The 15303-nt window shown below is 49.9% G+C and overlaps 1 protein-coding gene across 3 annotated transcripts in view; it reads right to left on the reverse strand.

Annotated features, from left to right (window-relative positions):
• Positions 1 to 15303, reverse strand: part of LOC144733585 (ribosomal protein S6 kinase alpha-3) — a 64020-nt gene that overhangs the window by 32938 nt on the left and 15779 nt on the right. The window contains exon 1 of one of the 3 annotated variants that reach the window (XM_078615609.1): positions 2951 to 3291. The exons of the other annotated variants lie outside the window; for them this stretch is intronic. Within the exon in view, the coding sequence (XP_078471735.1) occupies positions 2951 to 2989 (39 nt within the window). The 5' untranslated portion in view covers positions 2990 to 3291. Of the gene's footprint in view, positions 1 to 2950; positions 3292 to 15303 lie in introns of those variants that run through there. 3 annotated transcript variants of the gene reach the window in all.

The following is a 15303-nucleotide window of genomic DNA, read 5'->3' on the forward strand; positions in this document are numbered from 1 at the left end:
CCATACACACACTCATGATTTGTGGCATCATCACGGCGCTCATGCCAGCCTAAGTGCACTTTGTTGGCCACATGAAGCGTGGAAGACTCACTGGGAGTTTGTCACAGAACAGACCCAGTTGTTACCTGCTAGCAGACGAAGATGACTGACAGATGCACCATTCGGGCCAGCTTGTTTTATCCACCCAGCACTCAACTTATTGATGTAAGCGTCGCTCCTCTGCATTCTGTTGTTGTCGGAGGGTGACTGCCTCAAACTGGCGAGTGGTCTCGTCTACAATTTGGTACCAGTAAATGGAAATTCTAGTTAGCTCCAAATTCTCCTGTACTACATCATCCCATTTCATCTACTGCCCGTGTCGCGTCTATTTAGCCCCCTCTATGCAGCCAAACAGAAGCTGCTTGGGCATGTGGTGGCTGGGCATGCGGGCTACGTGACCCAGCCAACGCAGCCTCCTCGCCTGTCCGAAGAGCCCACTGATGGGACTGTGTCCAGACATTTCAAGGATCTGTAAGCCTTAATATGCAATATCAGACATTAACACGCACAAGACAAGACACCCTCCATAGTGCTGTTAGCGAACACCTATGAAGACCGGAACTGCACGAGAGGATGGGGCCAGCACCACGCCCGACCACCTTTGTCTACCCAGTGCAGATGTTCACACACTGCACCAGGTACTCATTTGACCTAGGGGAGGCCCAGGACCAGTTCAGATAATCGTCACGAGTGTTGACCACGAGCGAGATCGAACTCGGTTCGTAGCGCAGCACGCTAACCGCAGCACTACCCTTCTCCGAATGCACTGACACATTTTAACAAGCACACACACGAAGCCACACACTCAAACCACACACACGCACGCACGTGTAAACAAAGCCAAACAAACTAATCCATGCGACCACCAATGTGTTGCGACACACCATCGCTTCCACGACGCAAATGCTCACGCGCGCCAATGCCCCCACGGATTTCTAAACCTCTGTATCCGCAGAGCCCTCTACTGTACACAAATCAGCGTTTCCCCGCCGATCGCAGCGGCGCACAGCAGCTACTTATCTGCTTTAGCTACTGCCCCCAAAACCCCAGGGCCGCGGCAGGGATGGCCCGGGCAGCGTTACTGCTACGCCCATCAAACATTAAACGAGCCGAGCCACTGCTATTATGGCCCGGCGGTCGATCAACGCGCAGCGAGGACTACCGCAGCAGCTCATCGATTCGGACGCCGCAGCGGCCTCTGGGTAGCGGGTAGTGTGGCCGGAGTGGACGGGTAGGTTTGTGGGGAGGTGGTGATTAGATATGCAGATGGATGAGCAGGCCGATTTAGGCTCGTGGTTGGGTGGATGGGTACGAAGTTATGTGGCTCGGTAGTTGGGTGGGTGAGTTGGTATGCAGGTAGGTTGGTAGGTAGTTGATTAGGTCTGTAGGTAGGTGTCGGGTTGGTGAGTATATATACAAGGAGGTAAGACATTAAGTGGGTAAGCACGTTTTTAGGTAAGTGGTGCATAGATAATTTGGTGGGTGATTAGGGATGCAGTTATGTGTTTGGGTAGGGAGGTAGTTGGGTGGGTGAGTAGGAATGCAGGTGGGTGGATAATTCAGGTATGCAGTTAGGTAAGTGGGGAGGGAGGTAAAGGAGTGGATGAGTGTGTGAGGAGGTATGCAGTGAGGTGTGTACATAGGTCGGGAGGTAGTTGGGTGCGTGCGCAGGTATTAAGGTGAGTAGGGAGGTAATTGAGTAGATCAATATCAAACCGGCAAACATCAACATCAGAAAAATCACACAATATCGATGCTTTCATTGATAATTAAATAACTACTTTAAATAAAAAAAAGCATTCCTTTGTCAAACTACTGCTGCATAAAGGCCTCCCCACGCCGTGCCCATCATGGGAGTTTGTTTGGCCATACTTCACCAGACCGGTGAGTGCGGTCTGATGAAGGGCGGTCGCAGACCCGGTCCAGACACGGATCAGCCCCGAGGTTGCGACACGGCCGGAAACCCGTTGGGGCTCATCGCGGCGTGGCGTGGAGCGACGGTGCACGGGCGGTCAGCACGCCGCGCGCTGTGAACCCGCGATCCAATTCCGGGCCACAGCCTCCGTTCAGTGGTGAGAGAAACCCGAACGGGTCGCGAGCCCAAGCCACCCCGCACCCCCTGACTTTGGTGACCTGCAACTGGCCAGCGTGGTGAAGTATGCTCAAACAAGTGTCCAGACTGACGACACGGCATAGGCTAGGCCTTCATCCAGCAGTGGACTGACAAAAGAAACAACCGATTACCAATATTACAATAGAAACCAAACAACAAGTTCGTAGCGAACCTATTGCTTTTAAGTTTGCTAACTTCATACAATGGATCACAAATCCGACCGTCACACATCCACCCTGACCGATAAACTGCCCACACACGGCGCAGGCATTGTTATCTGCGCATGCCGCGACTGTCATTGCCTGTAAATGTTCGCACATCTGACCTTTTAATATCACCGATAACGTAAGTCCCCATCGAGTCGCACATGCGACGTTGGAATGGCAGTCGTCGTTAAATCCCAAACATAGGGATTACAAACAAATCAAACCGACACTCCAACCGGCAGAGCCTCTTGTCAGAACACTTCACTCACAATCGATTACGAGTGCGACCACCACCATCACCATCGTCATCATCACTCCACGGTCGATAAAATAGAATACAACTACTTAGCGCGCAATCAACAGCCGTCGTCCTATATTTATCACGCGCCCCCCCCCCCCTTCACGGCAACGTGGACTTTACGTGGCCCAACGAGACACAATCACACCGCTCTAAGCCTCGTTTTTGAGAGGCAAAACTTTTGACTTAACCGGCACAGCCCACGAGGAGCATTTAAAAATAACCAAGCCGTGAGTCGGCGCGACCACAACGCCACGAGGCAAGTAAAGCCGCATCCTCCGCCTCGGTACTCACCATGCTTTTTTGCACCGCCGATCTTAACAGTTGTGACATCCTGTATTAATACACCGGTCGCGCGCAGCCGGGCAGCCTCCTGCGCTGCCCAACCAAACTCGATCAATGTCGCCCCCAAAAACAAAAAAATAATTTAAAGTCACCCACGTGCCGTGGACACGCCAACAAACGGCCAGACTTCTTGAAAGCGGAGGAGCGGAGCAGACCTCGCGTAAGCCGCCTGGGATTATTGATATCGGGCCCGTCGATAAGGCCCCGTCGTGTTGCTCGGTTGAAACGGGGGTTTTAAACCGCACGCACAGCGACGGCGGGCAGGCGGGGGGGGGGAGCTGGCAGGATCTGCGCGCGTCTCGCGTGTGCGTGCGCACTATAAGCCTGGCACGCTCTCGCACGCTCTCGCTAATTCACGCACTTCCGCTTCGGCGTAAACCCACAAAACGTTAACCCCTCCTTTGCCGCGAACAGTCGCGGGGAATTTGCGTATCCTCCGATGCACTTTTAAAAGTTTTTTGTTTGTTTCTGCTCGCGCTGCTCTTTTGCACTGCGGTGTGTCAACCACTTTCCCCCCCCACCATGCCCCCCACCATGCCCCCCCCATAATTTGTTCTTCCCCCCCTGTTGTGTGAATGGAAGAACGGCCCAAGCCTGCGTGATATCTCAGCGAGACCTCTGTAAGGAAGGACGCACGCCGAGCTGTAACACCGGGCCATGTGCTCATTGTAGCAGTGTCCTGCGTCGGTGGAATAACTGAATCAAGATAAATACAACACGTAGTAGGCTTTCGTGGCCAATATCATCCACAACACAGGTTTTTTGGGTTAGATCGCGTGAATATAAATGCATCGTTAAACCCGCCACAGCCAATTAGTAAGGTTTGTCCCGTGAACAGAACATGCAAATTCGTTACGAGTACAGCGCACCGGTTGTGTGTTGGACATCAAATCCACAATCTGTGTCGGGTGGTGGCGGGTTTAACGACACATTTATATTTACGCAATCTAACCCAAAAAAAGTCTATTAAAGAAAATTATTTTCAAGTAGACAATCTTGTTGCTGCCGTGGTGTAACGGTACATCTCTCCTCATCACCAACATCATTACAGCAGAAAGCCGTTGAATAGTCCGACGTTTCAGGTGATGCCCCTTCTTCAGGGCACAGAGGAGGGCAAAGAGAGAGAATGACTTCCATGTGTTGAGGCTCCATTTTTAGAATGCAGACACTGTACTGGGACATCTGGATCAAATTGACAAATCAGTTTCAGATATTGATTAGCAGACTAACTTTTGTAAAAACGATTCGAGGAAAAACTGTTGGTGTCAGCTCTCTCCAAGCGTGTCAAGTGTGACGTGCGATCTCCGACTATCAGTATTGCCCGCCCTCTGATACTCCCCCTGAAGAAGGGCCATTGCCTGAAACATCAGCCTGTTACGTACTTTACCGCTGTAAATCAGAGTTAATGATGGATGAGTTAATGACAAAGGTCATTAACTTCACGTCATCAAGTTAAGATAATAACGTTTAAATGTCATTACACGAGTGTCATCAAGTTCAGCTAATTATTAAGTTAATGGGGAACGTATTTGGCCACTAACAGGCTGATGTTTTGGGCCACTGGACCTTCTTTGTGACAGATCAAGAGGTTTCGACACTCTGCCTTGATGAGCGTCATTGCCTTGCTGACAGGTACTTTACTTTGCGCTTGCTGGGCGTTGGCGATAAAAACGTTATCACGAATAAAAAAAGAAGCTCTTTAATCACCACCGCAACGTCAAAGCACTCAAATTGTAAATGCTGAGGGTTTGGTTCTCCAACACAGCGGTATGCTGGAATGGTAACTAATAGGCACGTTCCACTCACGTCACAGACCTTACCGATTGGATGCGTTGGATGGAGGTGGGTGTACGACACTTCTACATTCATGCGACCTCAACCAAAAAACACGTCATCACGAATAAAAAAGCTTTTGACGTCAGCCAACTCGGCCAGGCTTCTCTTAAGAAGTCTGAAACATTCTTGAGATGCGTCCAGAGCTAACTCGGGAGAAGCAGTGCCTCCAAAATGCTTTGGACAAAGGCGCCGGACTGCCTGGTCCTCTGATGTATTGTGCCACAAGATTGCCCACGATTTGCCGGGACCTCGAGCACGGCAGCAAGGTGGAGATGCCGATGGTGTTCGACGTTGTGGCATCGGTGTGGCGATGGTGTGCGATGGTGTTCAATGCTAATGATGACCGAGTCGAATGTTCCAAGCCATCAAAGCACAAACGATGCCAACGCCACAACTGGGACCCCCCCACAACTGGGACCCCCCACAACTGGGACCCCCCACAACTGGGACCCCCCACAACCGAGACCCCCACGTGTTAGCCAGACGGTCCTTGTCTGCAACATTGGCAGTTCACCCAGCACCGATTCAAATGACCAGCCCTGCTGATGAGACACTGCGTGTGTCAAAACCGATACAGAGTATTGCTTGCCTTGAAGCTCTGCTGCTTAAAATGAAGTGCTCCCAGAAGGCCATGCGGCCGATGGGTTGTGTAAGAGATATTTGTATTGCTGGTTCGTGCACAGACGGACGTGTGAAGGAGGTGTACTGTCTGCTTGTTTATTTTGTTGACGCTACAGTTGCAGTATTATATAATTTCTCATCTCTCGGCTGTTTAAAATTAAGTGCCTTCTGGCAAGACAGAAAAATTCAACACCAGCTTTTTGCTTGCTACTGTTGAATATTTTATACGTGTGCAAGGGCACACACACATATAACAACCGCCATTTGCCACTAAGTGGCAGTGACGTCACCACAGCGCTTGTGCCAGGCTATGTGCACGTTAAGGCCACATGTAGTGTTGAACGCCCACTGGCAGGAGGTCACGGGGCAGACGCAGGTGCCATGGGTCGACTGACTGAGATGACTGGTCGACGCACCACCTGTGCCCCCCCTACTGTGCCAACACACGGACACACTCGCACACTCACAAAACAACAGCAATTACTAACACTGGCCACTAAGTGGTGGTGACGTCACCACGGCACTCGTTCCAGGCTAGGTACACCTTGAGACTAGAGTGCCAAATGCTCACTGCCACACTGAATACAAAGGACACCCTCCCCACATGTAACTGACCACTGAGGCACGTGGAAATTCTACATTACTATGGCAGGGGGGAGGAGGACGGAGAGGAGGGGGGGGCAGACTATGCACAGAACAATCACTAGTGGGACCTTCCACAAAGTGGTATATATTTTATCGACCATGAAGGAATGATGATTATGATGATGGGGCCGAAACGACACCCAACTGGGAATTAAACTTTCGACCTTCCCCCAATGTGGGTTGAGTGCTCTGATCAGTGCTGCTGGTTTATTTACGAGTATGATCTAATTTTCTGAAAACCGTATCGGGGGGGGGGGGGGGGGAGAGTTATATGACCATACTTCACCTCAACGTGCTGTGGGGGTGTCTCTTAGCCACACGTAAGTACGTTGTGGGGTACACGCACACCCACGACACACACAGCAGCTGCGTCTCTGGCTCATGGCTCAGGAACCCCGCGACAACGGTTCCGTTTATCCTCTCCGACACGGCCATCATGAGCTTGCCACTCCCCCCCCCCCGTCACTAGACACCAAACCAGCCACCACCGCTGCTTGACCCAAACGCTGGAGCGCCCAATGAGATATTTACGGCACACTTTTAGGTCATTAATTTTTAAAATGTTAAAGTGAAACTCTCCCTTTACAACTCCCACACCCCCATCATCACCCCCCCCATGACTCACTCACTTAAAAATGTAACAACTCGAATAGGCGGGATGGGACGCACCGCAAAACGTGCTTATCTTTCGGGAAAAAAACCCTGAGTTTAATAATGAAAACGTAGGAATGGTGCAAAAGAAGACCGTTTTCTAATCGGTACACATTACCTCTGTTGTGAGCCCAATTGATCATGAAACAGAAACAATGATGGAGGGGGGGGGAAAACATAGAACTCAAGCCGAAAAGCGCGCAAAGAAGCGCGGGCACAGGCACGCTTGGAAGTCGCACCGAGCAACAGAAAGAGGAACACAGGGACCAGAAAACAAACGCTTCTTCCAGTTGAGGACGTCGTATTGCTGGCGAGAAGAAGTGGAGTGGGTGGACTGGGCCAGAGGGCACGTCGCCAGACGGGACGGCGGCGGCTCGCACTAAAGAGGGAACCAAACAGTGGGGGTGGCGGCTGCCGGCGGTGGGAAGTCACCTGAGAGAGAGGGACACGTCCACCGTGGAGACGGAGCGGCAGAATCGGCTCGCGTGTGAGCTGGGATGCATCGCTACGTCACGCGGACTGGGGGCTATGGCGGAAGCGGTTTGGTGAGGCTTTCATCTGGCAGCAGAGAGAGACTGGCCGATGATGATGAATACAATTTGGTCCAAACATTTTTTTAATGCAAATTTTTCATAAAATTTCTCTGCTCTGTTACTCGATTTGGATTTACAAATTGGAACCATCGTAACTTACTTCGAATGCTTGGCAGGACCTTCCCTGAACAAGTAATGAAACTGTGAGGCTTTTCTGGATGAACAGGCTAAATAATAATGATATTCCAGTCTGCACTATGCGTGGTCACCGCTGACATTTATAATTAACGATCCTTGAGCAATTGGCCGAAAAATATTCCCAAGATACCACCCTGGCTGGCAAATCGTAACAATCGCTTTCTTGAATAATTTGTATGTAAGATCGCATGATCACCATTACAGCTTTTTCAACGTGGGAGTAGGTTGCCTGGAAAATACAAATTTTGGGGTAATTTTTTCTACGTCAAATGAAACAGGGGAGAGATTAACTTTTGCTCACATCTGCTGATGCGAGCTGTAATCTCCAGCGAAACTTTAACCAACATCGTACAAGTTGTGCTTGCTCTTCAACGTAACTGGTTTGCCGACAACTTGATTTGAGTGTTTTTTTTATCAGTGGTAGCGGGTTAAAGTTAATAAATTATTGACACAATAGCTGCATCATCTAACCCAATAATAAATCAATGATAAATCAGATGAAACTACAGAATGAAAAGTAACAGGATTTCACGAGTATAAAAGTCGGTAAGCTAAGCTTTCTGCCTGTGATGATGGACACTACTCAAAGTGGCTCATGGCAGACACTGCTAGTGTTGGACCTTGCTCACGGTGGACACCGCCCATGGTGACACTGGCCATGGTGAATAATAGTTGCCGCGTCCACCCCCAGGCAGTACCTACCCCGTGGTGAACCCCGCTGGCTCCCGCGCCCGGCGCCGAGTAAACACGACCTTTCATCTCCTCTCCCATCGGCGTCACACAGAGCCGCGACCGCCGCCGCCGCCTCCGCTGCTGCTGCTGCTGCTATTGCTGCCCCAGAATTTTACGACTCACGGTGTGGTCAATTTTTATTTATCGCGAGACGGGGGCGGGGGGAATTCCTAACCTACACATTACTCCAAACGACTTTCGGGTAAATTACGTTAAAATGCGTACGTTTTACCACGAGACTGTGACGCGGTGAAAATGCACTTGAGCAGTGTGTGTCGTAGTGTGTGTGTGACCAGGAGGGGAGCGGTGGTGTAGCGGTTAGCGCGCTGCGCTATGAACCCGGCGATCCGGGTTCGAGTTCCACTCACGGCCAACACCAGTGACGATTATCTGAACCGGTCCCGGGCCTCCCCTAGGTCGACTCAGCCTCAAATCAGTACCTGGTGCGGTGTGTAAACATCAGCACTGGGGAGACAAAGGCGGCTAGGTTTCACGTGTGCTGTTCCGGTCTTCATAGGGTGATCACTATAGCACTTTCTCCAACCCTCTGTAAAGGCGATACGGGGAATCTTTAGTCTTTGTTTTGTGTCGGTGTGTGTGTCAAAGTACGTGGGGGAGTGGTAGCGTAGTGTGTATGTGACCAGGAGGGGAGTGGTAGCGTAGTGTGTGTGTGACCAGGAGGGGAGTGGTAGCGTAGTGGTTATTGCACCGCACTACGTACCCGGCTACCCGAGTTCCAAACCCGCTCGCTGCCACAATCACCACCACCGTCACTACCACCATCCTCATCAACATCACAAACCAGTGCTACAACTATCACCACCATCATTCATGCAGTGCCAATAAAATGAGCATCACTCTGGCAGAAGCTGGCTGCCCTATAAGCAGACGGACTCCTGCCATGACAATGTGGAGGTTGCCATTAAATGAAGAAATGTGATGCCACGCCATGCCCAACCTTTGAGTCGGGAGTCACCAAGCCACTGCCATCACAATCACTTTTGAACGTTTGTTGAACGATGAAAAAAAAACAAAAGAACTAAACAAGAACAGGCATTTCCGGAGTTAGAGGAAAAGTGTCCGGGTTGCATCAAGGCGGCGGAGGGCGGAAGGAAGGCACGGGCCAGGCGCAGGTGCTTATCAGTGCCGAGGGGGAACCCGCACACGCACAAACACGCGAATGCAAGCACACGTGTGCATGTAAAAAGATGAATATCTTCCGTATAGCCTTTAACAGACTGTTGGGGTTCATAAAACTGAAATGTAATGAAAAAAACAAAAAAATGTAAGACTGCATCGAATTTATTTCATCGAAATGTCTCTATGTAAACCACTTTGATCGTAGCGTCGTGAGAGCTGTTTGAGTTATCTATCAGGAAGAAAGTAAACGAAATTTTTCAATCAAAATTCTCAACTAAATTTTTTTCCTCAGCTGAGACAAAGTGACTTATGCTTGTTACAAATGTGCAATTGCCGTGGGAATGCTTTCATTATTATTATAAGCCTCGACTTACTGGATTCTCTGTATTGACGTGAATACAAAAAAAATAACGATTTATAAACTAGAAGGACAGGGTCTTTGTTCGCTAATTTTCAAATCTTCGCATAAAATGTGAGCCGTAGGTCGCTTTTACCAGAATGAATTTGACCTCGGTTACTATAACTTCCTGCATTCTGAATTGATGTGAATTTGAAAAAAGTTACGATTTGTTATTGATGTAAGGGGAGAGGTCAGTGTTCACTAATGTTCACAAGTTGTCACTATAATTGCGAGCAAAAGTCGTAAAAGTGAAACTGCACCGAGTTCAAATTAAAAAGTGATTTCACTTCTTTATTTCAATGTCCAAAAAAAAGTATTGTCACACACAAATTAACTGAATAGATGATTTATTATTAGTATTCTGTAATGGCGTGCAAAAAGAAAAGATAAAATCCGAAACGGGGGCACACTTGGCTTTCATCAAAAGCGGCGCTGGTAGAATTTTGGATAAAATGTATTATTCTTGTGACTAATAATTAGTTACAATTTTAATATAAGCCTTTCATGAAAAACATATCTATTTTTATTGCATCAAAATCCACGTTGCCTACCCAGCGTTACATACAGCGCACAGTGTCAGGCGTCAGGCACAGATCACCACAACTACATGTATAACGGGGACCGCCAGGACATCCTTACAAACCTGCGCAGCCCATCTTGTGGACCAGGTGGCTTGCAATGATGTCACATAGGGCAGTCCGCACAGAAACGGCAACCTCCATCAGCAGTTCACTTGAGAGGTCATCTCCATCTGGCGCTTTAACCTAGTTTCAACCTCTGGATCGCGCTTCCTCAACAGATGGCACACGCCAGACAACCACTCACAGGGAGTGGCTACTTCCTCCAAAATGTGAGGCACGGCAGCTCCAGCAGGTCACCCCCAACCTTGCCCAATATCATTTGAGTTGAGGGGTTTCCCCTCCCCCCAAACCCTCCCAAAAATTATCAGTAAAACCTGGAAACCTGTGCATGGGGGTCGGATCACTGTTTGTTCCCTGAAGGAAGACGATAAGTGTGGTGCTGCAGGTTACTTTTTTTTTCTTAAAGAGCGACTTGTGAGCATGAGCTACTGAGGCAGTTTCCATCTCCTCAGCAACCCGTGACCACCACTGATCCTTGCATCACCGTACGGCTTTCTGAAGCTCCGATCGAAGGGTGCGGTAAACCTCCTCATATTTCAACAAAGGGTGCTGTCGACGGCGGGAGTGGGCCTGCCGCTTTATCTCAAGCCCCCTCCGTCGGCCAGGGTCTCTGAGGAGGTCTGGACTGCGTAACTAATGTGGCAGCCGTATGAGCCAGTGCAGAGCCACACCTATTTCCCTTCGGGGATGATGCCAACCCCAGCTGCAAGTGATGGAACTTTTTTCTTGCAGCCTTCACCAGCTAGCTGAGACCAAGCAATTGTGGGTTTCACTGGGGACCCGAGGCGGGACGCCGCCACCACTTCAGTGGAAGTGTGGAGGGGACGCATCTTACAGATGACAAGCCAAAGATCAGTGGGTAGATCAGCTCCGTGGCAGGTCCTGGTGTCAACGTCAAAGGCCCGCATCCACTCTTCTGTCACCATATAGTCCAGCAATTGTTTCTGCTGGAACCCGGCACGGATCCATGAGTTCACTGTTATTACAATGTGTGGATTCGCTGATGCTGGAACAGCGTGTTGGTGATAACAGGCTCATGGGCTGCACGGAATTCTAGCAGCCTCATACCGCTGTTATTGAGCACGCACGCACGCACACGTGCCAGCCGCAGGGCCAAAGTTTAACCCGTACCAGTCGCCATGGAACATACCAGAGTACAGCTCCCCTATCCTCACCTCCACATCTTCTCTTACTTTCCTATGCGTTCCCTCACCTCCACTCGTCTTCACTCACCTACCCCTCAAGCTTACCAACCTTCCCAACACATCTGGACTCACCCTCAGCGAACACATTATCACTTACCTCGTCTCAAACTCCCTCATTTCCCCCCATCTCCACTTACCTTCGCTCACCCCTCTGATTCTTTAACCACGCTCACCTACAACCTTCACTCACCTCCCCTCATCTTAATTCACCTCACCTCCTCTCGCTTCCCCTCCACTCATTCTCACCCCCCCCTCATCACACCTTCCCCCACCTAACTCCCCGACACATCCCCTCACCTGACCTTATCTCCCGTCGTCCCCACCCTCCCCCATCCCCTTCTATCTCACCACCCTCACCTTCCTTTCACCCCCGATGTTAATAATAATTTGCAGCAGCTCATTCTTCCATTCACTCAAACTCGAGATAAGCACTGACCAATATGGACCTTTGTACAATCACACAAAGCCTTGTGGAGCAGCAGTGGAATCTGGTGAAACTGAGCGAGAGGGCATTGCACATTCCGCCCATCCGCTGCTAACGAGCAGCTCAAACACACCACACCGGCAAGGCCGGCTAGCACACTTAACCTGCCCCTATCTTTACATTGTCCTCGTGAAAGGCCACACACACACACAGGGAGAACAGCAAATATTACATCATTCCCTTTCACTCATTACCCACTTCAAACAGCAAGAAAACACAACCAAACTTAATTCGCACCCATGTGGCTGTCTAACGCGCAAGTAAACTCGACTGGCCGCCACCACAGGAACGTGGAATTTCCGCCGCCGCGGTTTCAGCTTCACCGACGGGGGACGAGCGCCGTCCATGCTCGTTCGAGCGGAGGTGGTTCGCCTTGACACTGCGTAGTAATCACGACTCGAGTAGCTCGGAGAACCACCCCTCGAATACACAGACGAGTCATCGTCGTCATCATCGTCGTCGTCATCGTCGTCGTCATGAGTCAATCTGCCGCTGGATGTAGGCATCCCGAAGCTGCCGCCCACCCAGCATGGCGCTGCGAATGTTAAAGTCCACCCAGCATGGCGCTGCGAATGTTAAAGTCCACCCAGCATGGCGCTGCGAATGTTAAAGTCCACCCAGCATGGCGCTGCGAATGTTAAAGTCCACCCAGCACCTACGTGCGAGCTGATTTCATCGCTCCATCTCCTTGGTCAACGTTCCACGCCTCGGCTGCAACTCCATTAATTATCAATCTTGACCCGTCGTGCATCAGCCCCTCAAGGCGTGACGTGTCCTGCCCGAACCCACAAGCATCACTCGAGTTTGGATGACGTCATTACCCTGCCGCAAATTCTCTTATCCGCGCGTCGCTCTTTGGCGTCTCTCGACGTAGCTCCAAACCGTGCATATCTCCACGCTTCCTTGCCGCATGATTTTTACATTCGACGTTATTTTTCGTTAATGATCCAAGCCGTAAGAACGGTACGTCACACAGCAGGCAGCGCGCGCTTTAAAACAGCAGACGTAAAACAAAATTGCAGCGTCTGCGGCTCCACTTAGCATCGATTTTTCTTTCTGCCCCCCCCCATCCCCCCCAAATCTGATGCCAACAAGAGAGTGCAGGCCAAACCAAAACACCCAGGCATGCACCTCTGCATTGTCCGTGTTATTGGAATGCATTGACAGTGGGTTTATTAATTATTTAACAGGCCACGTGTCCCTGACGAGCGCCGTTATCTCGGGACAATGCGGCGCTCTTGGTCAGGTGCCCTCTAACCAAGGACATTCCCAGTTATAATAAGAATAATAAGAAACGGATTTTATTTACCCGTTTGACCGCCGTCCCTAAGAATTCAACCTAAAGCCTCAGCGTGGACTGAAGATCCAACGCTCGTCGATTCGAAATCGTCACTCGATCGCCGCTCGCCGGCAGCCAGTCACCCCCTTGTCACTCTTCTATCGCTACTACCACGGTTACCGTTCCCGTGAATGTCACCCATCGATCCCTCCACCCGTGGTCGAGTGCTCGTGGTCAACCAGACACCGACTGCTTCATCTCATCTGCCCCACCTCTGTCCACCCAGCGGTGTAAATGGGTTTCACCAGTTAATCGATCGACAGCTCGCGTGCGGTGGGATAAAGTCCCGGCAGCATGGAAGAGGAGGCCAAAATACCCCCTTATTGACCCTCTCTGGAGCCTTCTACAGTAGAGGCACTACCAGCAACAGTGGTGTGAGTAAGCAGTTTCAGGGCTGCGCCTTTACCCGTAAACAGACTAGCAGGAACGAAACAAGGTGTCGAGATTCTTAAATCTCCCCACTTCCGGAAATTCAATATTCCCATTGAAAGGACCAGTCCCTGCCCATAGGATGCCCACTGTTATCTTCTCATACAAAGTGGTACTTATCTATCCACCACAAAGGGATGGTGGTGGTGGCGATGATGATGATGACGATGGGCCGAGTCGACCTCCGAGTGGGATGTGACCCCGCGACCTTTCGATTTCGAGTCAACAGCCGCGACCACCGAAACGGCACGGACTGATTAAATATGTTCACATCTATCACTCCCACGATGGCATTATTAATGTTTAATGCCAAGCCATACATCACGCTAAGCGGCAAGTGCTGCTCCCCCCTTTGCCAATGTTTGATTCAAATGAAGTCGGTCGGTTTGAGGAAGCCGCTTGTGAAAAACGACTGCAATTACCCCGGGCGAGTTGCTGCTACATTCAATAGAGTTGTGCTATCCGTGTGAATTATGCATAAGCGATAAGGCTGCTTTTACAATCACGCACGGAGAAATATGATATCCTGAAGCAGAGCAGCTCGAAGCGTGAACGACTCTTAAGACATGTAACAATCTAAAGATTAAAATCAATGCTCGTGCTCAGGACACAGGCGTTGAAGTGCGTATGCGAAAATCAATTATTTATCATTTCTGCAAATGAAGTGCTAAATGTTTGCCTTGGACAAAATGGAGGAAGAGGTGGGCCGACTGGATCCGGAGATCAGAGAGCTGAAGCCGCGTTCCGACCCAGGTGCGAGCGCCACTGCCTGCATCCGATTACAACTGGGCTCTCAATGGGGCTGAGTTAATGGTCTCAAGCACCGGTCAACAATGACTGCATAAATAAATAATAACAAAAAACTCCTGCACAAATTGCAATGAATTTGGATAAACTTCGGCTTTGAGAATTACAAATATTAAACATAAACACTGTGGAATAATTGCACGAGTGTTACTTTTTAATGTATTTTAGACATTTCCTTTTGTTGTTATCAAAATGGGACAAACAAGAAAGTCAAGGTGTCACCTCCCTGCTCAAACATGGCAGTCCTGAGCCAGTGGTGGACATTCTCAGCTCATCGTGGAAATTCCACATTCCTATGCTGGGGGCAAGTCTACTCACAGGACAACCCACTGCCTAATTCATAGGGATGATAAATGATTATGATAATAATTGCACAGTCACTGGTTACCAGGTTGAGATCATCTAAGTCACTGACAACACTTGAGAAGCTGGTTTAATTACACGCAGATGACACCTGGACTCGAACTCAGCTTTTCAACAGGGTCAGTCCAATGACTGACATGTCATCATGAACTTTCTAAGCGAAAGAGACAGAGACCCAGCCCAATGGCTCAGGCTAAGGATCTCAGCGATGGCTGGCTCAGTGCGTCTGCCAAGGCCATTATGAACCCACTGACACACAGTCCCAAGGCTTAACCCAG

Source organism: Lampetra planeri, chromosome 47, assembly GCF_965212315.1.
Source record: "Lampetra planeri chromosome 47, kcLamPlan1.2.h2, whole genome shotgun sequence".
NCBI lineage: Eukaryota > Metazoa > Chordata > Hyperoartia > Petromyzontiformes > Petromyzontidae > Lampetra > Lampetra planeri.